Source organism: Daphnia pulicaria, chromosome 5 (genome assembly GCF_021234035.1).
Source record: "Daphnia pulicaria isolate SC F1-1A chromosome 5, SC_F0-13Bv2, whole genome shotgun sequence".
NCBI classification, from domain to species: Eukaryota; Metazoa; Arthropoda; class Branchiopoda; order Diplostraca; family Daphniidae; genus Daphnia; species Daphnia pulicaria.
Genome location: NC_060917.1, coordinates 2,456,802 through 2,480,494, shown reverse-complemented (window position 1 = coordinate 2,480,494; position 23,693 = coordinate 2,456,802). Strand labels below are relative to the sequence as shown.

The following is a 23,693-nucleotide window of genomic DNA, read 5'->3' as shown; positions in this document are numbered from 1 at the left end:
TTAAAGGAAGTAAAAAGGAAGATTCACAGGTAGCAGCCAACAGGTTTTCAAACAAGGGACCTTGTCGACTGTGTAGTCATCGTCCTTCTTCTTCAAACGACATGACTTCTCATAAAGTCTGGTATGCAAATTTAGAAACATGGTAGTTTAGACCCTGCAAATATATAAAAAAAAAGAAAGTCATAAATTGTTTATAATTTGTTGTTAATGTGCTTGACATCTCACCCTGTTCATAATTTGTTATCAATGTGCTTGACGTCTGTGATCTAAAAGATTAATTAAACAGGGATTAGTATACACTCTACATAGTCTCTTAAATAGATAAACATAAGTGCAAATTAATACTTTTAACACTCACAAGACTTGAACAGCACACTTTAATTAGCTTCAGCCTAGACTGACACATTGAAAACACTTCAGGATGACATCACCACTACAGACTGCTTGCAGCAGCTGCAGCTCAACTTGAACTACCTTTTCACCGGGTGGCTGCAACGAAACCATCTGCATGACAGCTCAGACTTTGTTGTGATCTCAAATTATTTGATAGACAAGCAAATGGATATCCCACCTGAATATAAACTAATAAAATATATTGCATTATTGCAGGGAAATTAATCAACAAATTTAAATTTACAGTGTACAAGAATGCAATTAGAACCAATAGCTAAATGTTGTTGTAAATGTTATTAATTAAAAACGGTTCAACTAACCTCAAAATCCTAATTTAAATTTGTTTTGATTTTTGGAAGTACGAAGTTTCCCAAGAGGATTCAAGTTCTTTTCTTTCGAATTGCTGAAATCACGACAAGACCATAGGGGTGGCAGAAAAACCATCCGTGAAGTGAAAGACAGGAGTGAGTAACCCAGCAGCCATTGTTGCTATTATACTGTGGCGGTACCTGGTGGGGGATTTCGGCAACTTTCCCTTGCTCCAGTACGAAAGGAAAAGTGTTAAAAAAGCGTCGGTTTGAAAATAAAGTTTACGAATTATCACCCTGAATGCTTTTCCGGCAAAAAAAACTTCACCGTCGATTCGTTTTCCAAATATATTGAAATCCCAGGTCCAGAAATTTCATGATTAGACTACAACACTTCAACACATAAAAAATGTAACAATGGTATTAGAAAAAAAATATATTGTGCAGATGATTCAGAAACAACCCAAAAATCTGCCCTTCGACAAGGCAGTGCTTAAGATAGCGGAGCATTGCATTTACATTCCCACAGCAACCAGCGTCCTTCCTAACCTTGCTAACGCAAACGCGGGTATCCGACAATGTTAAACTGAGTAATTGTTAACTGCGCTACTAGATGTCAGTCGCTGTATTGTAGTGGTTCTTCTATTTTTTTCTTTTTTTTACATTTGTGTTCCCTCTTTTGTTAATAGAATCTCTGGTCCATCCGTCCGTCCAGTCCGTCCTTCTGCTCCTTCATCTGTATCCTCTTATCAATACAATAATCAGTTTTAATCACGGTGACACAATCTATTTTTTAAATATTATTCATAAGGTTACCTTACTAGTCGCCAGAAGACCTGCTTCTCTTCATACAGCCTTGAAAGAGCTGCATGATTTATATTTGCTTTTAAAGTTCCGTTACATCATGGCGGTAGAAAACGTTATCATCAGGAAGGCTGAAGAAAGTGATTATCCAGCTATTTTGAAATTCATTTACGAAGATTTTTTGCCTCGTGAACTACTTTCGATAGTTTCAGGAAATGTAAGCAACATCAATCAATCAGCACGAGATGATCGTTTCTTGCATTGGCTGTTGGACGAAGTATCCTTGGTAGCAGTGGATACAGAAGATCAAACCCTAGCCGGGATCGCCGTTAACTTTGTTACGAAAAAAGAAGATCACGAAGAAGAAAATGACAATTCTACTCATCAGGTGACTCAAGTCTCTCGTCCTCTCAACGGTGTGTTAAAGTTTATAGAAAAACTTGAAGAGGGTCAAAATCTTTTTGAAGAACTGAACACCACCAGAGGAATGGATTTGAGATTCCTGGGAGTAAAGGAGAAATATTCAGGGAGAGGAATTGCAAGTCAACTTACTGAACAAACACTTGAACTGGCCAGGAATTGCAGTTTGAAATTTGTCCAGAGTATCCCAACAAGCCCTGCTACACTGCATCTTTTCGAAAAATTAGGGTTTGAAACAAGATCCGAATTGAAATGCCAAGGATTTTTCTTGGACGATGGACTTCCTGCCTTTCCACATGCTTCATCTTCAGATAAATCTCGTTATGTGGTCAAAATCCTTTGAGTGCTCACTCCCGTTTCATTCCAATTCAGTCAGATAAATATGTTGTTTGATCTACTGTAAATGAGTGCACAACCGTTATTTTCTACGGTAGTTAAATAAATGAATCGGGACCAGAGCAATAGCGTTATGTTAATTAATTAAAATGCTAGTAATCCCTATGCTTTGTGCCACTATGACACGCAACAGCCAAAAATGAGAAAAGCAAAAAAAGTCGGCCGGCGAGAAAGAATAATGATGAACACTTGTGCCCCCCCTCGGAATTGGAACTAACTTTGTGGATCGTTACAAATGTTGTTGCTAGATGTTGTCATGGTGTTGTACCTTATGGCATACTAACAGAAGTCATACTAAGGTATACAACACCGGCTCACTAAAATATTTAGTCGTAAGGCAAACCAGACAGTGCACCTGCAAGTCAAACGCGAATCGGTCGTCAAGCGAATAAGAGCTGAAAGTTAATAGCTATTCACTTTGGTAAAAGCAGATCTTAAAAAATATTTTGATCAATTGTTGATTTTTACTTGAATTCATTGAATTTGCAGAGGCATGGAGAAGTTTACCATTACGATTGCTGAAGAATCCCAGTTTAAGGCTATTGGGTATTTCCTTTATGAAGATTACTTACAACGGGAAAGGTGCTGTGTGACTTCTGGGCTATCTGCAGAATTGTTGGAAACAGGTTTGCAGTTGAGTGACGAAAACAAGAGTGAAATTATAAAGGCACTGCAGGAAAATCTTACCCTTGTTGCTGTTGATAATGATGACCAAGGAGCAATAGCTGGTGTAGCCATCAACGTCAAAGGAAAGGATGAAGCTGATCTGGACTTGACCAAATTTCCAAAAAGTAGACAAGCTATCATGAAATTTGTAAACAATCTTAAGGAAGGACATGACAATACCAAAGAGTATAATGGTCAAGGCCTATATTTGTGGATGCTTGGTGTCAGGCAAATCCATTCTGGAAAAGGTCTCGCCAAGAGATTGATAGAAAAATCCATTGAATTGGCTCAGCAGCAGAGCATGGCCTTCATTGACAGTATTGCTACTTCTCCTGAAACTGTACATCTCTTTGAAGTCATGGGCTTTGAAACCAAATCTGAAATGAAATTTCAAGATTTTTTAATGGATGAATCTACACCTGGATTTCCTCATGCAACAGCTTCAGACAAGGCAAGATTTACAGTCAAGAAGCTTTGAATCATTGTTTGCTGGTCAATGAATGTGATGAGAAATTCTAGTTGGAAATTGGAAATCTAATTGAAAAGAAGATAATCAAGTGTGGTGCATAATTTAATTGTACTTTATGGCTTGAGCGTCTCGCCACATTGGAAATTTGATTGGAAACAAACAGTTTCGTCTGCAATGGGTTTGTGTATTGTTTTCACAATGCCATCTCTCGGAGTTATGATGAACCACTATGCACAAAAATTTCAGCTTTAAAAAATAATAATGGAAAAAAAAATCTAAAATTGTATCATTAATCACACAGATTTGTGATTGCCACTCCACAAAAATTTTTATTAAAATAAACACACGTTTGGTGTCTGGAAAAATGTCAATTTGGTTGAGGTTGAAATTGATAAGAAGAACGGATACAGCTTCTTATCGCTCATCACGCGAGCGGCTTTCCTGGTGCCGCGCGTAGAAACAGGGCCAGTAGTCTCCACATATGGTAGATGACGGAGGCGGTGAAAGTTTCCTCGTTTGATTCACGTCTTCCTGCCCGGTCAAATAAGAGAGTTTAGCCAAAAGTCAGAGAGTCAGTGTCCTCGCGGTCGTGTCCAGTCCCACTCACGGTTCTTCTTGCGGGGTACGTAGTTCAACAACTCAGCCAAAAGGGAAGTAGGTCGTCACGTTTCAATCATGAAAACTTGTTTAGCCATCGTTGAGCCTTTGACCGAGACGCGACACCAGGAATTTATCGACTTCATTTATCGTGAGTTCTTCCCCCGTGAGCCTCTGGCCTTGGCTTCCGGTTTGGCGGGCAAAACCAACCCGAAAACAATCGAAACTTTTGTCCAGTGGATGGGCCAGGGCGTCTCCCTGGTCGCCATCGACCCGGAATCCGATCGGATTGTGGCCGGGGCTCTCAACTGCTTCGTGAACAAGGCCCAAGATCTTTTCGACGTCGACTACAGTTGCATGGAGGAGGAGGATCGCTGCATTTGGAAGTTTCTCGATCAACTGGAAATCGGCTACGACATTTTCGAGCAGCTCAAAGTCGACCGCGGGATGGAACTGGTTTTCCTCTGCGTCCAGGCCACCCACACCGGCCAGGGATTGGCCCGTCGACTGACGGAAGAAACCATTGCCGTCGCTCATCGAATCGGGATGCCTTTCATTAAAACCAATCCCTCAACTCCCGGTACTTTCAATTGCAACAATTCATTTCCTGAAAAATAAATGAAATTATTTATTTATTAATAATTTTTAATTTTTAAAATAAATTCTAGTGACTTGCCATCTTTTCGAATCGCTCGGCTTCGAAACGATTAGCGAGATGAAGTTGGTCGATTTCCTACTGGATAACAAGCCAGCCTTCAGTCACGCCCAACCGGACGACATCACTCGACTGTGCGTCAAGCAAATGCGAAATTAACGATTTCAGCGCCAAACTCAAAAGAGACTTGAAGAGCTTTTCGCAATTTTAGTGCCAAAATATAAACGTTGCATAATTCTCCCACGCTGTACAAAATGTTTTTCCAATTACGACACGCAAGGTGTTGGGAGAGAGAAACGAATAAACGAAATTGGAAGAACAAAAGACTGCGGCCTTTTTGCTTTCAATGCCGACGTGCTGGACACGATTTCCTGCCCGTGCATGAGCCAACCAGTGATGAGTCAATCTTTTCGCCAACACACAACAACAATAACACGCACAAGTTCAAACAACATACCAAGGCGGGGAAGGGGGATAATAGCTATTGGAATTAACGAGCGTTGCGAAATGATGGTAATAACAAGACTTGCTGACTCACCCACTTACGGTTCAGAATTATTCCTTCCGGCTTTGGCACCTTTCACTCCATATGAATAACCTGTTCAACAATTTCCTCCAGCCAAATAATAATCATAATAATTAATTTTCTTAAATAATAAAGATTTCAACAGACAACCCAATTGCAAAAACAATTTGAAAACAATCCCATCAGTCATACCTAAAACAAAAAATTACCTGAAATAAAAGAAAATGGATTATTCGGTTAGGCAATTTCATTTGGTAGTTGACGAGATTTTTTAAACTTTGATTATAAACAAAATTACTGGTAAGATTCAAATTAATTGAAAGGATATTACTAACGGACGAAATTATGTTATAGGAGATAGTGGGGCAGCAGCAGCACAGCGGATGTATAACAACCTCATGAATTTTATTTCCACACTAGCATCGAGACACTCACAAAAAAATGCATTATGTTATTCATATTACTCAGAACTCTTCTTTTTTCTTCTTTTTTCTCCCTTCATCATTTCCCACCTTCACAAGGCGACAGAAACCAAAAAAACACAAAATTTCAATCCAAAAAAGATTTGTGTGATTATAATCAAAGTTTGTTTGTTTGTTTTTTCCAACCAAATCAAAAAGAGAGAGAATGTTTTCAGACGGAGAGAAGAACAAGACGGAAAGACTTTTTTGAATCTTTTCTTCTTACTTTAAATTTAAAAAAACAAACAAATCGAAAAGTAAAGAGCTGCTGCAAATGATTTTAAAAAAAAAAGAGACAAGAGGGAGAGCTCCTTTTAGCTAAGTAGAATTTGGGTGAGCACATCAAAGAGGTCAGGAGGATCGATGGATTTGGAAGATGCGTGTAGTAGTGGTGGATTCGGTGGTTCTTTTTTCTTCTTCTTTTGTCACGGGGATATTCAATTGAAAACGAGAGGAAAAAGTCAGACGACGATTTGAAAAAATAAAATAAAAATCAGGAAATGGGAGGGAAATATATACGGTGGGATTGGCTGCACGTCACTATGGCTAAATCACAACACGGCGGAGGAGGGGGGCGGGAGTCAAGAAGACACTTTGGTGAGTGGAAAGAAATCAGAGCTGGGCTGGTGGGGAAAATGATTCTTGATTTGGTTGTCTCTCTCTCTCTCTCTCTCTCCTTTAGCACACACACACATACACAAGACCAAACAAATTCTTCATGTCATGGTACAGTATTTTTTATATGTACACTGTTTCCATCCCATAAGTATGTAAATATATAAAAACATTCGATTCAATTGTTTGCGTATTTCCTCCTTTTTTCGAATAAAAAAACAAAATAAAAGAGAACACGATATAAAGAACTCGAAAAGAAATTTTTAAAAAATTGATTCGGAAAAATAAAATTGGGGGGGACGAACAAGACGATATTTTCAGCGCAGATTAATTCACTCCACAAACAGATTACAATTCATAATCAACGGAACCCTATAGCTCTCCTGGTCTACCCATCCCGTTTAAAAATAAAAATTTCAAATCAAATTTAAGATTTCAAAAACCAATGCGCCAGGAAACCAAACAGAAATTGGGAGAAATGACAAAATAAACCTCAATCAAAAGTTAATACATTTTTCTTTTTCCTTCCGACAAACCCGAGAGAGCGAATTATAATATAATAAGCTACAAAAAAACTAAACAAGGGGGAAGACCGAGGACAATGTGATAGATCGGAATTCGAGCCATGATCAAAGACAACCGGGAACTTTGAATTTTAAAAAATTAGAAAAAAAACAAATGTCCAAGGCACTCGAAATGTTGCTCCATTCGCAGTCGAAAAAAAGGGGGTGAAGGGAATATAATGTTCTTATTTTCTGTTATTAAAAAACGTCGTCACCAAAGTCGTCCTTTGATCCAAAAGTTGAATTCCCTTAGCTTCTCTCCCTTTCTTTCAGTAAAAAAATGGCACAATTTAGGGAATCAATATGATTGCAAAGTCCCTCCCATATATCGTTATTCCTGCTGACAAACTGAATCAAAAAGACGTAAGGATAGAAAAGAGAACCGAAAAGAAGACGACAGGAGAGAAAAAATGAAAAGCTGTTTTGAGAAATAAGAGGAAACCGAAAAATCTTCCCGAATAAAATTTATAGAAAATAACAAAAACAGAGAAATGGTGGGGAAATGAATTTGAAATCAAATAACCCTTACAAAAGAGAGTATAATAAATACATGTCATCTGGCTGTTGGGCAGAGGGAGTTTGGTAATTTAAAAAATAAAAATTATTGGTTTTTATCCGGTGAATGCATTTCAAAAGGCATCGAAAAATTCAAAAAAAAAACAAATCGACAAATCTTAAAAAAATTATTATTATTGCCAAATAGTCGCCTTTGTTTTCTTTATTGAATGACAAAAAAGTATTTAAAGAGATTCAATTCATATTTTTTTTTCCAAAAATTAATCAAAATAAAATCATTCTAGCATCACTGGGGGGAGTGTGGATTTTCCGAGCGATTAAATAAATGTTTTGTCCCCTCTCCCCATTTCAATTTGTTCGAAACGATGTAGCAAAAAATCACCGGCTTTCATTTGAAAAAAGAGTGGGTGGGAAAAAAGAAAAAGGAAACTCCCCGAACAAGACACCTGCCCAAATTTCATTGAAAAAAAAAAAAAGAAATGTTGCAACATTTTCCATCGTCCCAATTCGCAGCGTAATACTTTGGATGTGACGGTTGGTTGACCACGTTCAATATATTCCCTCGCTAATGAAAAGAGAAAAAATAAAATAAAAATAAAAACTGGAACAAAATTAGAAAAAGAGAGAGCATCTAGTTGTGTAGTAGTACGAAAAGAAAAAGGAATTGTTGAAATAGCCTCATGGGGTTTTTTTCTCCCGTCCCGTCAGATGTCGGGACAGAAGAAAACAAAAAAACAAGAATCTGAAAATTCAAATAAAAAGGAGAGATTATAACAGAATCTGAAACGACGTGATAGAGTACGGGGGCAGATTGCACTAGTCGGAGTATGTAAAAACAACGGAATCAAAAGAAAAGAAGAACCAAAGAAAAAACAAGAGAAATAAAAATGAATAGTCATAAAGAAAGTTGGGCTGGTACATAAAAACACTGGATCGACAACACAAGACCAAAAAAGAAAAAACATCACTTGGATTTTTTTGTTGTTGTTTTTACTGGGGGTCCTTTCCGTCCCAGCGACGGAGCGAAAGATAAAAAAAAACACAAAAATTCTGTTCACTTTTTTTTTTATCTTGTGGTTTTCCCTTGACAAAAAACGAAAAAATCGCCTTTGTTTCGAAATATTTTTGCACAGTTTTCCGTTTGCATAGAGGAGCGAGTGTGTCGAAATGGGTTTTCCTTCACTAGAGCACGAAGCACTACTTAAAACACAATCATTGCTTACATATTCTTATTCACTGGGCATCGGTTCAGTTCCGTGGAATGGGTTCTGGTTTCCAAATTATTATCATCTCCGCATTTTTATTATTTTTTCTTTTCTCTTTTTTTCTTTTTCAATGGAAGGAATCTGTTGCGTGACGAAGAATCAAAAGTTTGCAAAGACGATAGCGAATCCATTTCGGCGCGGAGCTTCCATCACAGTCGAGAATCGTGTCCGCACGACACGCAAAAACGAGTCCGAAATTGTTTCGCCAAAACGTCGTCCAAAGTTCAAAAAAACAAAAAAATGAATCAAAGAAAGAATAAACATTTGATTTTCTTATTCGAGTTGCGTGATGATTCTTGTGTGTGTTGTGTTTGTGTTGTGTGTGTCTGGAGATGGTCAATGATCTCCGCGAAGGAGTTCCATCAACAAATTGAATCCTTGGCCGTCTCCCTCGCGTTTAACGGTCAGCATGTCTTTGCCAACCTGTCGGTTCCATTTCAAAATTAAAAACAACATTTTCAGTTGGAATTCCCACTGGAAAAAATTAGACGCAATAGGGAGAGAGAACTCGTGTCAAAACGGGCGCAAGTCTTACCTGGCAAGTGCGTTCCAGCTCGGGTATCCGGAGCAAAAGTTCGCCAAATTTGGAAGGCACGTCCGGATAGTGCGACAGGGTGTACTGCTGCAAGGCTTTGAGCACCGACTCCTGCGAACTGCGAACGCTTTCCGATTCCTTCAGTCCGCTCGTGTCTGAGTATAACAAAACGGACAAGAATAAAATGAGTTAAAGACGGAATGAAAATGTAGGAGGCCAGGACTCACCGGAAGACAAGAGGATGATAACCTTCATGGCGGCGTATTCAAACTGGTCGACGCGGAGCCTCCGCAAGTGGTCGGTAAAGTGGATCATGCGCTCGATGCAAGAGCTGAGGCCCAGGGCGCGGGCCTGTTCCAGGGTGATGGACTTGCCGTGGGAAATGCGGATCTCGCCCGGAGTGGCCACCGAGCGGAAGCAACAGGCAAACAGCAACAGCTCGCACCACGTGTTGATCAACAGCGAAATCTGATCGTCAATCTGGAGAACCAACCAACACAATTGAATTAAATAATCGAAATGGGCAATGACATCCGCAATAGATTCTCACCTGGATGTTTTTGAAGAGGGGAAGACTTTTGCACCACTTGACGATCTTGTAGAGGCGGTGGTCGGCGATGCTGCACAAACTCGAGACGGAATCGCCTTCGGCGGCCGTCCCACCACCACCACCACTGTTGCCGTTGCTGTGATTGTTGCCTCCGCCGTCGCCGTTGTTGTGGGCCGTCGTCGACTTGCCGGAAGAAGATGAAGAGGAAGACGCGGCCCCTCCGCCGCTGTTGCTGCGATGCTGCTGGCCGCCCGCCGCCGCCGCTCCGTCCGACTCGTTGCAGTGCCACAAATGCTCCACGTTCATAATTTCGAGGAGGAGCTGCGGAACGGCCGCCGACGAGTTGCTGGGATGGTGCGGATGCTGGTGGTGCAGCAGCAGGTGGTGGTTGTTGCTGTGGTGGTTGTTGTGATGGCCGTGGCCGTGGTGGTGGTGGTGGTGATGCGAGTGGGCACCACCACCTCCGGCCGGAGTGGCCGACGGAGGCGACGAGCTCCACTCGGATGAATCCATCGACCTGGAGCTGCTGCTGTCGCCGTTGGGCGTCAGCAGGACTTTGCCTCCACTGCTTCCACCTCCGTTTCCAGTCGAGGAAGAACCGCCCACCGACGGATCGCCGCCCACAAGACCCGTCGACGCTCCCGACCCGCTGGGCACGGCATAAGTACACTGGTAAGTACTCCGTCCGCCTCGAGTTCGATCCTCGCGGATGGCTGGAAATTGATAACAAAAGAATTAAAATTCGCATTTGAAATGTGATATGTGAGGGGAGGGGGGGATGCCGTACCTTCCAGTTTCATGCCGGTGTTGAGGCACTTTTCAAATCGACAGGCCGGACACTTTTTGCGTGTGGCGATGGTGACGGGACAGGCGGCGCCGCGGAGGCAGACGTAGTTCTTCTTGTTCTGCACCGTCCGCTTGAAGAATCCCTTGCAGCTCTCGCACGAGAAGATGCCGTAATGGAAGCCGGAAATCTTGTCGCCGCAGATCGGGCACGGGCTGTTGATCAGCTGCTGCCGGGAAATGCCCGCCTGGGCCGCCAACGACGCCGTGTGCTGGGCCAGATCAGACGGATTCAATCCGCTCTTCTCCTCGCCAGATCCCTCACCGCGGCTGTTGTCGTCCTGCGTCTCGTGGGACGACAGCCCCAATCCGCCAGACGGATGCTGCTGATGCTGATGCTGATGTTGGTGCTGGTGGTGGTGGTGATGGTTGTGATGATGGCCGGCAGCACCAGCCGGCTCGCTTTTGATCTCCAAGTCTCGAACGCCGGGCAGTGATCCGGCCGGAGTGGCGCCGGGAAAGGGTCCGGGAATGCCGTGCCGGTAGAGGAGCGGCGAGGGCGGGAATTCGCCGTTGCTGCTGTTGTTGCAGCCGCCGACGAGTCCTCCTCCTGGGCCAGATCGTCCAGGGAGTCCGTATCCGGCGGCCGACAGCATGGCCATGTGCCTGGGCTGAACGGGCGATTGAGCGGGTGACGGGCTGAGGGGTGAGGGTGCCGAGCTGTAGCTGTACTGCGATCCGCCGTATTGCGAGTGGACAGAGTATTGGGAGGCGTCGGAATTATTGCGCGACAGCGACGGGCTGGCCCGGTGCGAATAAGGCGAGCTCAACCCACTGCCCGAGCGGTGCCGCGATTGGCCCGGACTGGCCGTCGGTGAGTAATAGGCAGAATGGATGGCCGAGTCGGGCGAAGGCGTCGGCGGATGTGGAAGACCTCCTGTCGGTTCACAACAACATCAAACGTAAGCGGATGCAACAACAACAAGACAAAACAAGAAGAAGAAAAAGAGTTTTACCGGAAACGGCGGATAATGGCAATCGAATGGGATGACGACTCGTCAGCGGGCTGGCCAGCGGAGTGTGACCGGTAAAGGCTTCGCCGAAGGTCGGCCTCGCTACGGCTGACGGAGTCGATCCGCCATTGGCTGCGCTGGACGGCGTCGTCGTCGTTCCCGTCGTCGCCGTCGTGTTGGCACTAGAAACCACCGCCGCCGGAATGGCAGTCCCTCCGACTGACGTCAGAAGCGGCGGGCTGGGGCGGATGCAACCCGACGGTTCCGCCTTCAGCTGCCCGCAATCGCCCGCATTCCAGGGCAGTTCCGTCTTGATTTCGGCCGTCGGCGTCGCCTGATGTTGTTGTTGCTGCTGCTGTTGTTGTTGTTGGAGGTGGTGGTGAAACGACAAGGAGGGCGGCGGCATGACCAGATGTGGGTGACCTCCTCCGCAATCCGCTTCATTCTCCTCTCCGGCGTTGGTGCACATGGGCTGTGGGCTGCCCGGCCCGGCCGACTGGATGCCTTCCATTTCGTGCTCATCCTCGTCCAGTTCCTCCTCGGCCTCCTCCTCGTGGATGGGCTCCGTCTTGAGTCCGGCCATCGCTGCCAACGCCGTCGTCTGGGCCGGAAGGGGAGGCGGCGGCTGTTGGGGTGGGCTGGGTCCGCTGTCCGTCGCTGCTGACGTTTCGGCGGCCGATGGACAGGCGTTCAGCAAAGGGCCCGAAGGCAATTCCTGCTGGTCCATTTGGCTGACCTCCTGGTCCGACAATTCGCCCTCCCACGACATGGGCCGTTCCCTGTCCAGCGCCTCGGTCGATCCGACCCGTTTACTCCGCAAATCGATGCCCACTTGAGCTGTCATGACAAATCAAATCAAAGATAATGACGATGATTACATTAACCCAATGACAAGGTTTCAGCTGAAATTATTTACCGGGCAAATCGAGGCTCCTGACTTCTTCGTCGGCGTCCGATTCCGCCTCGTGGTGATGCTGATGGAAGTGTTGCTGCTGTTGCGGCGCCTCCAGATCGCCCAGTCCGTTCGACATTCCACCTGTATTCCGGCAATTTTCATCCATTTGATTAATAATTCGTTTCTTGTTTAAATTTCACATTTCCATTAGATTTTAATTCTACGAGTTTGATCTTTTGAAAAAACGAAGTCCGTCCCAAATGAAATAAAAATTCCATTGGGGAGGTCGACATTGAGCAGCTGTCGAATCCAGCGCTGTGTTGTTTCGCCTGCCAAACAACAACAGCAACAACACCAACCACCGCAATGAGAGAAACAGAAAAACAGCTTGTCCATCTCGGCGATTGGCTGAGACTCCGATTATGCGGGACCCAAATAATTACGGAATCATTGCGGAAGGAACCGGGAAAATTGGGAAATTGGAAAAAAGAAGAAGAATTGCGTGCGCTTTTTGATTTTGATTTGTTTCTTTTGGTTTTCCACGGACCCACATTTGTCTGAAAATGGAAAAATGGCTGACGGCAGACTTTCGCTCTCTCTCGCTCTGCTGGAACCAACCAACCAACCAACCAACGAAAAAAAGGAGAGAGTGGCGGCGGTGTCGGCGGTGGTGGTTGAGTTGCGTTCAAAGACCTCGGCCATGGCCGCACCTTTCCCGTGTGGCTGGCGAAAAGGAGAGCCAAACAATTCGAGACGGCCACGTCGGGAGAGAGTTGGCATCGATTGGGGTTGTTGTTGTTGTTGGCACAAACATCCAAGGATACCAACAAATTTGAAAAAGGAGAAAATCTCTTTTTCAACCACCCCAATCCCCCCCCCCCCCACTGAATGGTGAATACCCCCCCTCTCTTGTTAAAGGGAGGAGGAGAGTCTCGTTTCTTATACGGACACGTAACGCAACTTGTCGTTTTCTTTCTGTCTGCTGATTGTCTCTCAGCCGAAATTCTCCACCGAAAAAATAAGAAAAAAGTTGTCGGTGGTGGTGGTGGTGGGGGTGGTGGGAGAGAGGTGGGTGACATGAGCCTACAAACAACTGGCAACTGGCAAGAAAGGAGGAGGCAATGTCCTGGGGAGGAGCTTGGCCAAGGTGCACGGCGTGAAGGCCAGTGCCTCCGTCGTCTTCTTCTTCTTCTTCTTCTTTTCCTTTCCATTCGGGAGAGAGAGAGAATCGTCGAGCTTCTTCTTCTTCCATCTACCGTCAGCGCGTGAGACCGCGGGTCAATAGCCCGTCGACTTTTCTCTCTTTCTCTCTCCTCGCAGGCTCTCTTTCTCTTCTTCTTCTTCTTCTTCTCAAACTTTCGAAAAAGAAGAAGAAGAAGAAAACGAAGAAAAAATAAGGCAATCAACACCACCTGCGCGCTTGGCTTTGGCGGCCATCCAAAAACAACTTTTCTCTCTCCTTTTTGTTTTCTTAATTTCTTTTCTTTTTCTTTCTTTTTTGCGTTCCCTTTTGGCTCATTCGCCATTTTTTTATTTTTTTCAAAAATTAAAAGAAAAAAAGAGGAGGAGAAATAACGACTGGGCCAGCAGCCGACCCCTTATAACGAGCACCTATAATAATAATAACACACGAGGAGTCGCCTTGTTTTCTTCTTCTTCATCTTCTCCTTCTGCTGCTCTTCCCTGGGCATTTTGAGGGGGGTAATGATAAACAAGGGGTTAGACGGACGGACAACAAACCTTTGATAAGGTGAGGCTGATGATAGACATGGAGGCTGTTGTGTTGGTGGTGATGGTGGTGGTTGTTGTGATGATATTGGCCGCTGCTATTCCGATGACTACTGTGGGTCACGAAAGGCGATTGGTCGTGATGCTGGATCGTGTCCGGTCCAGCCGGTCCATTCGAGTCTTGCACCATGGCCCAACCTCCTCCTCCTCCTCCTCCTTCGGCAGTGGCGGCGGCAGGTGAGGGACCGGGAGGAGCAGCGCCGGCGTCGCCGGATGACGACGACGACGGCCGGTCATTCATTCCCACCCACGACACTGACACACGTTCCACGCAAACACAAAGATCAACAATTTGATCCACTTGACAACAACAACAACAAGACACTGGGCACAAGACACTTTTCCCTCCTTATTTTCCCTTTTTTCTGGTTCAGGAATCAGATTAAGAGTTTTGTGTTTTGTTTTTTGATTAGAGAAAGAAGATAAAAAGAGGCGTCTGAGGTTCGACGATTAATTTCTGCCTAATTGGAGGAGGCTGGATGCCTGGGCATCATCATCCGGTACGATGACGTCAGCGTCGGCGGCCGCTCTGGTGATTCGATTTGTTGTCCGGTCGGAGCCGAGCTCTTCCGACACCCAATTTGCGTCACCATTCCATTCACCTGTTGCATAAACAACCCAATGATTAATCAATTTTATCAAAGAAAATCAATAATAAAATAAAGAATTGGCGATGAAATTGGATTAGAAAGTTGGGGGAGGAGAACAAAAACAAAATGAATTTGCTTCACTTTTCGCATCCACCCCCCCCCCCCCCCATTGTGAACGCCTCCTCCTCCTTTCGTCCATTTGCCTCCCCAATTTGCCACACGACCAAAAGGAAAATAAAATAAAAAAATAAAAAAGATGAGCGGGACTGGACTGGACAGAAAGACGACGACGGACGCAACCGGTGGTGTGAGTTGTGGCCGGGCTGTTGGCCTGGCTCCCAATAGGAGAAACAACAAAAACGGCGGCGAAATAACCGGACACGAATTCATCAAAAATGGACGCGCGGGGGGACAAGCGGAGGAGATCGAGTTTGGTAACATTTTCCAACTCCCTCCCGTTCCTTTCACGAAAAAGAAAAAAAGAAAAATCTACAGACACACATATCCGTGCGTGCGTGAGTGAGTGTGTGTGTGGTCCGAGCTGCCGGCCCCGCCCTATCCTCTCCTCCTGTTTCTTCTTCTTCTTCTTTTCTTCCAAAGTTGTTGTGCCCTTTAGCCATTTCCGAAAGAATTCCGAAGGAGACCGCCGCCGTGCGCACAGGTGGCGGGGCCAACCGAAAAAGAAAAGAAAAAGAAAACAACAAAACTACAATTCCTTGATGGCTTGGCTTGGCTAACGACTTTTTTTTCTTTCTCTTCTTTCGACATAATAAAAATAAATGCGAAATAATCAAATGCTCTTCTTCTTCTTCTTCTTCTCCAGAGTCCCGACCCGGCAAATTAAACCCCCCCCCCCCCCCCCCTGAAAAAAACGAAATAAAAATAAAAAACGTGAACAAAACATCTGCGGGCTGGCCAGACTTGTTGAATAAAGGCCAGACGAGTTTTACAAATGTCCAAACCACAATCACAAGACCCGAACGAATGACTCACCGTGACAAAAGGGGAAAGAAACGGGTCACAACATTATCCATCAACCTAACCACCCTAACCCCACCATCACCCCTACCTACACCATTTCTTCCATTCAAAAAAAAATAATTATTCTGAATTCTTTCAAGTTTGTCGTGTAACGAATCAAAAACTGGTGAGGGAAGAAAAACGAGAAATGTGACGAAGAAACTCAACACTCGGGACGACCCGATGAAACACAATTAAGAATTTTGGGTCCTGTGCTGCCACGATTGACGCAATGATTGGCAACGGGCAGGTGAAAATGGGAAAGAAATGCGAAACATTCGGGGTTTGTCGGTTGGCCAATCCTGTCGGCGAAGGCGGTCAAGGTGTGCGTCAATCATTCAAAGGGGGTAGTCGTCCCTCTCTCTTTGATTGCAAACGCACTGGCGCAACACCAACAACACACACACACACATTCACGCAAGAGAAGAAAAATAGTCTGCGGGGAGAGAGAAAAGAATGAGAAACAACAGCACAAAAAACAACCAAAACAACAACAACAACAACCACGACACGACACACACCTGGCAGGACGGTGGACGACCAAGGACTGAGTGAGACTCGCAGTCGGTGGCGGAGCTGCCAGTCGATGGCGAGGCCTCGGCCATCGCCAGTCAGCCCGACCCACGGACGAATCACAAAACGGGAGGGAGGCAGGCAAACGAACGAACGAAAGGAAGGAATGAGGCAAAACGTGATGAAAACTCGGAGCAAAAAAGGAAAGAGAAGAAGAAGAAAAAGTCCCGAAGGCGAACAACAAACGCCGTTTTCTTTCGTTTCCAACAGCCACCGCACAGAGGGGCCACAGACACACACACGCACACACGAAAAACCATCCGGCGAAGGAGGTGGTGGGAGGTGGGAGAGCGGGAGGTAAAAAAAATAAAACCTCGGCCAGGTAACGAAGGAGAGAGAAGAAAGAGAAGAAACCCCCGCGGGTGTTAAAAGTCTGGGAGAAGTTGCGTGATTCTTATCCACTTCGTCTTCTTCTTCTTCTTCTTTCTTTTCCATTTTCTTTTCTTCTTTTTCTTCTTCGTTTTGGACCCTGAGCGCCTTTGGTTGAGTTCGGGCCGCCCTTTGATTTTCCACGAAGAGAAATGGACGAGGAACGCGGAGAAGGGGAAAATAGTTGATAAAAAGAAAAGAAAGACAAGAGAGAAAGAGAAAAAAAATCTGTCGGCACCCTCCGGCTACGACTCTCCTCCACACGCACGCGGGACTCACGAAATTTCCACAAAGGCAACAAACGTTCTCTCCCTCCTCCTCCTCCCCCACCCTTTACTACCCGACCAAAGTCAATTTTTTTAAATATTTCTTTTCAACATTTGGCCAATCATTTCTTACGTCCACAATCGCAAATAATTAAACCAAACCTAAATTTTGTAATTGATTTGATCTTTAAAAATTCGAAATTTCAAATAAAAGAAAAACTGAAACAATTTGTTTTTCGATTGATGAAATGGCCCTTCAATCACGAAATGGCCAAAAAGATTTTAAAAAAATGCCCAACGATTAACTAAAGGGAGCGATGAAATGAGCATTGGTATTTTTGGAAATAAATGCGCGAGCTTGATTCATTCATTCATAGATTCGCTCATTCATTCACTCCCATCTGCCCTCCAAAAAAAAACTGCTGTGCGTGTGATGCTGATTGGACGACACGCCACCATATGTCAAAAAAAAGAAAACGAAAGAAAAAGAAAAAAGAAGAAAAAACAAAATAAAATCGCCGGTCGGGGTAATGCGAATGGAAGAATTCCGTGAACTGATTTCGGGAGTCGGTGAGAGAGGGCCAAATCAAAACCCCCAAACATTTTTCTCGACATCTCACGAAATCGCTCAAAAACTAAAAAATTTAAAAAGGAAAATGGGAAAATTGGACTTGTATAAGACGAAAATGAATAAATAACAATGCCAGCCAGCAGAGAGTCTAGAATTAAATGATAATTTTCCTTTTCTTCTCTCATTCATCACGTCACGGGAAGAAGCTGAAACCAGCGGCACGGTCAAACCCGACTGGCGTTAAAACAACAACCACCACCCATCTCACAATGTGCATACATTTATTTTTATTTTTCAACAATCAAATTTAAACCCAACCAAAGGAGAGACATACATTTTTTCGGTCGGTGGCAATGCGGACAGGTAAGAAATGAAAGAATTTCTTCCAGGCGATTGCATCATCATCACCTGAAATTTATTTGGCTCCTCGGTAAACTTTGACATAAATCAAAAAATGTCGTGTCCCGCGAGTCGGGATGCAGAGAATCTCCCGTTATCACATCTGCACATTTCCCGATCTCTCAATGACGGGAATAAATTTCCCTTGCCAGCAACGAGAGAGAGATAACACTCGTAATTTATTGATGTGCACCTTTTGACCGCGTGTAAATCTCTTTTTTTCTTTCTTTCTTTCTTCTTTCACGTTTCATGTTTAGTTTCTTTGTGAGTTGTCGTCGCCTCGTCAAGTCGTTGGGCCGCACAAGGTCGAATCACTCACCAAAATCCCTCAATTCCAACTCTCCCAAGGTTGCACCCAATCGGTGAGATGGTGGGGGACATGTAACATTGAAGGACTAATGGACATTAGAGAATTTAAAAACAAAAAGAGATAATCTATTTCTCCCGATTCCTAGACGGGGACGGTGATAGATAGGCCTACTGCTGTGATTCATGCGGGAATTCTTGGCTCCATCACCCTGCGGCCATCTGCATTGCACGACTGACATTTCAGACCCTCTCTCCCCTTCCTTTTCCTCACGGGGAAAGAAAAAAACCCCAAAAGGGATGAAATGCCGGACCGGGAAATCTCCCCGAGATAACAAGGAAATCAAAGATGAGTAGGTAAACCTCCTCTTCCTCTACCCCCCTAGTACAACAACAACAACAACATGGACGACAGGCAGGACGAAAGGATGGGCGCCCACTTAGGACCGAAAAATCTCCCACTAGAGGAGCAGCTCCTTATTTAGTCAAGAAAAGACAAAACAACCAGATGGAAAAGAATCACATCGTCCCAAATGGCGGCGGGAGAAGAAGAAAATGCATTCGGTCGGATTTCTTTTTCTTTTTTTAAAGCGGCCAGCGGGAGGGAAGGACAGGTTGATATAAAGTACATGGAGAGATGGGGGGATGCCATTGTTGCGTGAATAGCCCCGTTTCTTCTATCCCTCTTTCAATTCTACACAACTCGTTTTTCTGGCTCATCAAAAGAGACTCCCGAAAGATATTTTTTCTTTTATTTATTTTATTTTCAATTTTTATATTTTGGCGAAAAAGAATTTTCACCTTTGGGCGCCATTCAAGTGGAGAGCGAGTCTCCATCAATGGCCTCGCTCTCTCGCTCATTTTCGTGATGGCCATTTTCTTCTTTTTCACGTTCCCGTTCAAACACCGCCATTCAAAAAAAGGGAGGGAATAAGAAGAAAAAAAAAAAAGAGTCGAGAGAAACGCCCATCGTACGTGTGTTATTATGATTTCGCAGGTGGCCAAACGATGATGATGGCCAGCCAGACCAGGTGTCCCGAGCTAGTTATGTACTTACAAAAGAAAAATGGAAAAAAAAAAAGAAAAAGTTTTGCGACCGCGGGAGATAATCGACCTTGCACGTTGGCCATTCGGGGGGACGGGGACTGGATGTGCCATTGTTTTGCGCCCAGCGTGAAGGCGTCTGCCGATATCACAACAAACTAATCGAGTCACGGCCACTTTTGCGTGTCCGGCACAAAATATTATCCCAGCAGTCGTCGTAGAAACAAAAAGGAAAAAATTATTTGATTTTTTTCGTGGTGGGAAAAAGAAAAATAGGAAAAATCGGCGGTCCGTCCGTCGATCACGCCAACCGCTGCCGCCGCCCGTTCACGGCGTGCGTGTCCACCCCGAAAAAATAAAAGAAAATAAAAGAAAGAAAACCTTGGACAAGGACGCGGCGAGGACGTGAACTGCCAGCAGGCAGCAGCAAGGCAAGGCATCCCATTTCCCCTTGCCATCAAAGGAGCAAGGGGGAAATTGACGCCAAACGACATGACGGTGAACCCGTGAAAAAATCCCGGGCACAGGCAGAGAGAGAGAAGGACGATTGGGGAAAATTTAAAAAACAAAACAAAAAAATAACTCGAATCGAACGCGATGGGCATATCAATCAGATCCAGTTCTCCATTTTTTCGTTCGTCTTTTTTTTGTTTGTAATTTTCCGGGGGTTCCAAATGTTTGACTTGGCGCATTTCACGCGTTTTTGGAACCCGTCCAGCCGTGCGCAGCTGCGACGATGGATGACCGTGATCAACGATGATGTTGATAAACTATAATCATCATCATCGTCGTCATACATAACCACCGGGTTAGTTCTTGTGTGTCTTGACTCTGAGGGACCATCATCATCACATCATCGTCCAATAACACCAATTAAGGATCTTTCTTCTTCTTCTTCAATTATTTCCCAGACGGAAAAATCTACAATTCATCGCATCCGGATGGATAACATTTTAGTCAAAGAAACTGGCCAACTTTTTTTTATTATTTTTAAAAAAGACAAACAGAACATTCTTCTTCTTCTTTTATTTTCGTTTCTTTTTCCACTTGGGGTCCATCGGACGAACGTTCCAGACAAAAAAGCCCCAAGGCCGATCCGACACGGCGCGTATCACATGGCTCATCCGACCTTGTGTTGTGACGCAACACGTAACGCAACTCATCCGGTGTGTGTGTGGGGGGGTCTGGCAATGAGCCACTCACGGGGAGGGAGAAAAAGAAAAAAATCGTTCCCCTCGGAATCCTTCAATCCATTTCTCACGAATTCACGAAAACAAAAAAAAATTGGTCGATCGATAAATGAAAATGTATCGGGAAAAGAAAGAAGAGGCTGCACACAGTTTTGTTTGGTGAGAGAAGATGACAGATGCGAGAGAAAAATAAATAAATTCGTCTTGTGTGTATACATTTGCGAGATGAGAGACCACCGGTGGTGGTTGGAAATCACAAACGACTCCTCCCACCTGCCTCCTCTTTGGGGGTTGGTGCAGGTGCAACAAGAGAAACGACTGGATTTTCTTTTGCTTTTTCTGGTTTTTCCACCCAAAAAAGAAACCAAACCAACCAACAAGAGGAGAGAAATAATCTCGCACGAACGAACGAGATTCCTGGCCGAGTCGGTTGATTAACAAGCCCACGCCAAAAAGGCAACAAAAACGAACGAACGAACGAGAAAAGTAAAAGAAAGAAAAACACACGCACAAAAAGAAAAAGAGATTTTCTTTCTTTCTTCTGTTGTTGTGAAACGACGTGAAACGATTCACGGTGGGTCGGCCAATCTTTCAGCGTGTTGCTCTCCTCCGAGTTGATTTGAGAGAGAAAAAGGAAAAAAAAATCAATGCATTCTTCTTCTACTTCTCCTGGTTAAATAAAAACATAGTCATATTCTTTTTCTTTGAAAGGAGATAACGATGACTGGAGGGGCCTCACATGCAGTTCTTTGGCGGAATCGAAAACACAAAAAAAAAAAGACCGAACGAACGAACCAACCGACGAATCAACGAATGGAGGAGAAGGGGCGGAGTAGTAGTTGTAGCAGCAGTAGTAGTACAACAACATACAACAACACTAGCCAAAGAAAAAGAGAAAGAAGATTGAAGGTTTTTTTTTCTTCTCCTTTCTGTCTGTTCGTGTGTGTGTGATTATATTTTTAAAAAAAAGTAGAAAAAACCCCGAGGGTTGCACACCTGTGCTCGACGCCGCCAACAATCACCTTCACATAAATCATCGGCTCTACTACACCAGACCAGTGCAGTCCCTAGATTATTCCCATTACGGATTTTAACTTGGCCCAGCTAAAGGGGAAAGAACCTCCAAAATAAAATAAAAATTGGTAATTCATTCGATTTAGTCCATTTTCGTCTACCCAACAGGTGAGATCCATTTTGGCATCGGCGTTTGTTTTTGGGTGGGGGGGGGGGGGGGGACGGTTGATAACACCAACAGACGCCAGTGCCATCTACCGAGTAAAAGTCCAGTTGTCCCAATGTTGATCGTTTTCTTTCGTCGAAACGCAAATCGAGTGGAAAAATACTAAAATAGCAATCGCGAATGATTTTAAAATGTTGTTTAAAGCCAAAGAAATCAAATCCAAGAACAATAAAAATAAAATAGTCCAACAAACGAAAAAACAACAACGAAAGAAATGATGGACAGGAGGGTAACAAAAGATACCCGAAATTGGATAAAAACTTTAAAAGCATCAAAACGCCGGCAGATTGAATTTCAAAAGTCAAACACGAACCCACACACAATCTGATGGTGGTGGTAAGGGGTGGGATCGTGAAAAGATCGTGACGTTCTTCTCTCCAGGCCACAATTTTAAATATTACATTTCCCCCGAAAGAATTCTTATCAATTTTTTGTTAAATCATTTCATTCTTCTTCTTCTTCTTGTTGTGTTCCCCCTGTCGGGAGTTTGGGGCCGGAATGGATTAGGAAACAAAAAAGCACAAGGACGACGAAGGTCGTCGTCAAGGTCGCTTCCCGAAACACACGGCCACAGAGAGAGAGAACCACCCAACTCCCTCCCTCCCCTTCTTCCTTTCACGCCACCCGAAAAACTCTCTCTTTTGAGCATGGCACACACACACACACCAAAACATGTGTGTGTGCGTCTGCCTGTCGTAATAAGACAACCGAGAGAAAAAAGGAGGAGGTGGCAACGGGCTTGCTGAACCCAAACCAGGAAGAAGAAGAACGTCTCACCTCCATCAAGTCTGTCCGTTCGGGAAATTAAAAAAGAAGAAACAAAATAACGGGACAGTCACAGCCGGGCCAATATGGAAAACGTAAAAAAGAGACTTGACGTTTGACATTCACCGACAAGATGCTGGTGGCCAAGGACGTCGGTGACATTGTGTGCCATTCCCAAGTCAACAGATAAATCAAAAAAAGCCTCTTGTGCCATCGTGTTAATGAGCTGCTCTCCCCTTCAACAAAAATATGTTCCAGCGTGACATTGGAGCCTCGTTATGGAAAGCTAATTAGCAGCCATTCAACGTTTTATTTGCGTTCGCTAGCCAAACGAAAAATATCGTCGTCTGCAGTTCAATCGGTTGGGTGGACAACATGCACGAAGCCCCAAAACGGACCCCCTCAAAAAAAGTGACACTCACCTGAACCACACGTGAATTACGGGATATTCAATGGCGTCATCCAACCTTCTTCTTCTTTACACACACACACGACACACACACACTCACACACAGCAGCAGCAGCCCAGGTGTCGGCCGAGAAAAATAAAAGTCAACTGGTCAACGGCGAGCGATTGGCACGACACGACGCCTTTTGTTTTGCTACCATTTCACAACGTGAAGTGAAGAGACAACCGACAAATACAAACTTGTTTGTGTCGTCTGATTTCTTCTGCTGTCGACGACACACTGTCCCAGTCGAGGCCACACAACAACAAACAAAACACGACACACAATTTTCTCTAAATCAAAAAATGCAGCAACACACACACACACACACCACCACTGAGCACAGGTCTCGACTCTAAACTGGTGGTGTCTGCTCTGCTGTGGAGAAGAAAAAAGTATTTTCCAACTTTTCTACTCTCCAACTCCAAGTCTAATAACGTTGTGTGCGGCTGGCGGCTGTGTGTGTGTGCATTTTACCTGGTTGCCAAGTTGTTCTCAAATTCGACCGCAGCGCGCGCTACCAGCGGCCAAAACCTGCACAACATTTTGAAAATCGATCCACTCGGGCGGGGTGTGTTTCTTCTACCCCTTTCAAATTGAACGCGCTTCGTGTAACAACAATATCAAGGAACGTGGATCGAATTAAAATAAACAATGACCGACCAACGCCCTTGATATATATACACACACACC

At 44.4% G+C, this 23,693-nt stretch overlaps 4 protein-coding genes across 6 annotated transcripts; 3 read left to right on the top strand and 1 right to left on the bottom strand.

Moving 5' to 3' along the window:
• Window positions 1-1,605: 1,605 nt before the first annotated feature.
• Window positions 1,606-2,268, top strand: LOC124340700. Its single transcript, XM_046793305.1, has one exon. The coding sequence runs from the start codon at window positions 1,606-1,608 to the stop codon at window positions 2,266-2,268; it is 663 nt and encodes a 220-aa protein (XP_046649261.1).
• Window positions 2,269-2,595: 327 nt separating this feature from the next.
• LOC124341320 lies at window positions 2,596-3,631 on the top strand. The gene is made up of 2 exons (XM_046794377.1): window positions 2,596-2,742; window positions 2,811-3,631. Exon 2 carries the CDS (start codon window positions 2,815-2,817, stop codon window positions 3,463-3,465), a length of 651 nt encoding a protein of 216 aa, XP_046650333.1. The 5' UTR covers window positions 2,596-2,742; window positions 2,811-2,814; the 3' UTR covers window positions 3,466-3,631.
• Window positions 3,632-3,854: 223 nt separating this feature from the next.
• LOC124341323 lies at window positions 3,855-5,032 on the top strand. Of its 2 annotated transcripts, XM_046794382.1 has the most exons (3): window positions 3,855-4,078; window positions 4,148-4,633; window positions 4,722-5,032. In XM_046794382.1, the coding sequence occupies exons 2-3, from the start codon at window positions 4,294-4,296 to the stop codon at window positions 4,865-4,867; spliced, it is 486 nt and encodes a 161-aa protein (XP_046650338.1). In that variant the 5' UTR covers window positions 3,855-4,078; window positions 4,148-4,293; the 3' UTR covers window positions 4,868-5,032. The 2 variants fall into 2 exon arrangements, with proteins under 2 accessions (XP_046650338.1, XP_046650337.1); XM_046794381.1 differs by having other exon boundaries at window positions 3,855-4,633.
• A 588-nt stretch (window positions 5,033-5,620) lies between these two features.
• LOC124340820 (nuclear hormone receptor FTZ-F1 beta-like) lies at window positions 5,621-23,574 on the bottom strand. 2 transcript variants are annotated; one of them, XM_046793520.1, is made up of 9 exons: window positions 22,974-23,574; window positions 14,171-14,820; window positions 12,452-12,571; window positions 11,539-12,372; window positions 10,527-11,459; window positions 9,740-10,452; window positions 9,417-9,669; window positions 9,190-9,344; window positions 5,621-9,077 (listed from the first exon to the last, which is right to left on the bottom strand). In XM_046793520.1, exons 2-9 carry the CDS (start codon window positions 14,457-14,459, stop codon window positions 8,991-8,993), a joined length of 3,384 nt encoding a protein of 1,127 aa, XP_046649476.1. In that variant the 5' UTR covers window positions 14,460-14,820; window positions 22,974-23,574; the 3' UTR covers window positions 5,621-8,990. The 2 variants fall into 2 exon arrangements, with proteins under 2 accessions (XP_046649476.1, XP_046649477.1); XM_046793521.1 differs by lacking the exon at window positions 22,974-23,574 and adding an exon at window positions 16,350-16,441.
• Window positions 23,575-23,693: the final 119 nt, after the last annotated feature.

What these genes read in the sequence shown, in the direction of transcription:
- LOC124340700 (XM_046793305.1), top strand. Translation starts at nt 1,606, where the DNA reads ATGGCGGTAGAAAACGTTATCATCAGGAAGGCTGAAGAAAGTGATTAT.
- LOC124341320 (XM_046794377.1), top strand. Translation starts at nt 2,815, where the DNA reads ATGGAGAAGTTTACCATTACGATTGCTGAAGAATCCCAGTTTAAGGCT.
- LOC124341323 (XM_046794381.1), top strand. Translation starts at nt 4,132, where the DNA reads ATGAAAACTTGTTTAGCCATCGTTGAGCCTTTGACCGAGACGCGACAC. An exon ending in AACCAATCCCTCAACTCCCG is followed by an intron (nt 4,634 to 4,721) that starts GTACTTTCAATT and finishes AATAAATTCTAG; the next exon opens with TGACTTGCCATCTTTTCGAA.
- LOC124340820 (XM_046793520.1), bottom strand. Translation starts at nt 14,459, where the DNA reads ATGAATGACCGGCCGTCGTCGTCGTCATCCGGCGACGCCGGCGCTGCT. An exon ending in TCAGCCTCACCTTATCAAAG is followed by an intron (nt 12,572 to 14,170) that starts GTTTGTTGTCCG and finishes GCCGGAATACAG; the next exon opens with GTGGAATGTCGAACGGACTG. An exon ending in AGCTGGAACGCACTTGCCAG is followed by an intron (nt 9,078 to 9,189) that starts GTAAGACTTGCG and finishes TGGAACCGACAG; the next exon opens with GTTGGCAAAGACATGCTGAC.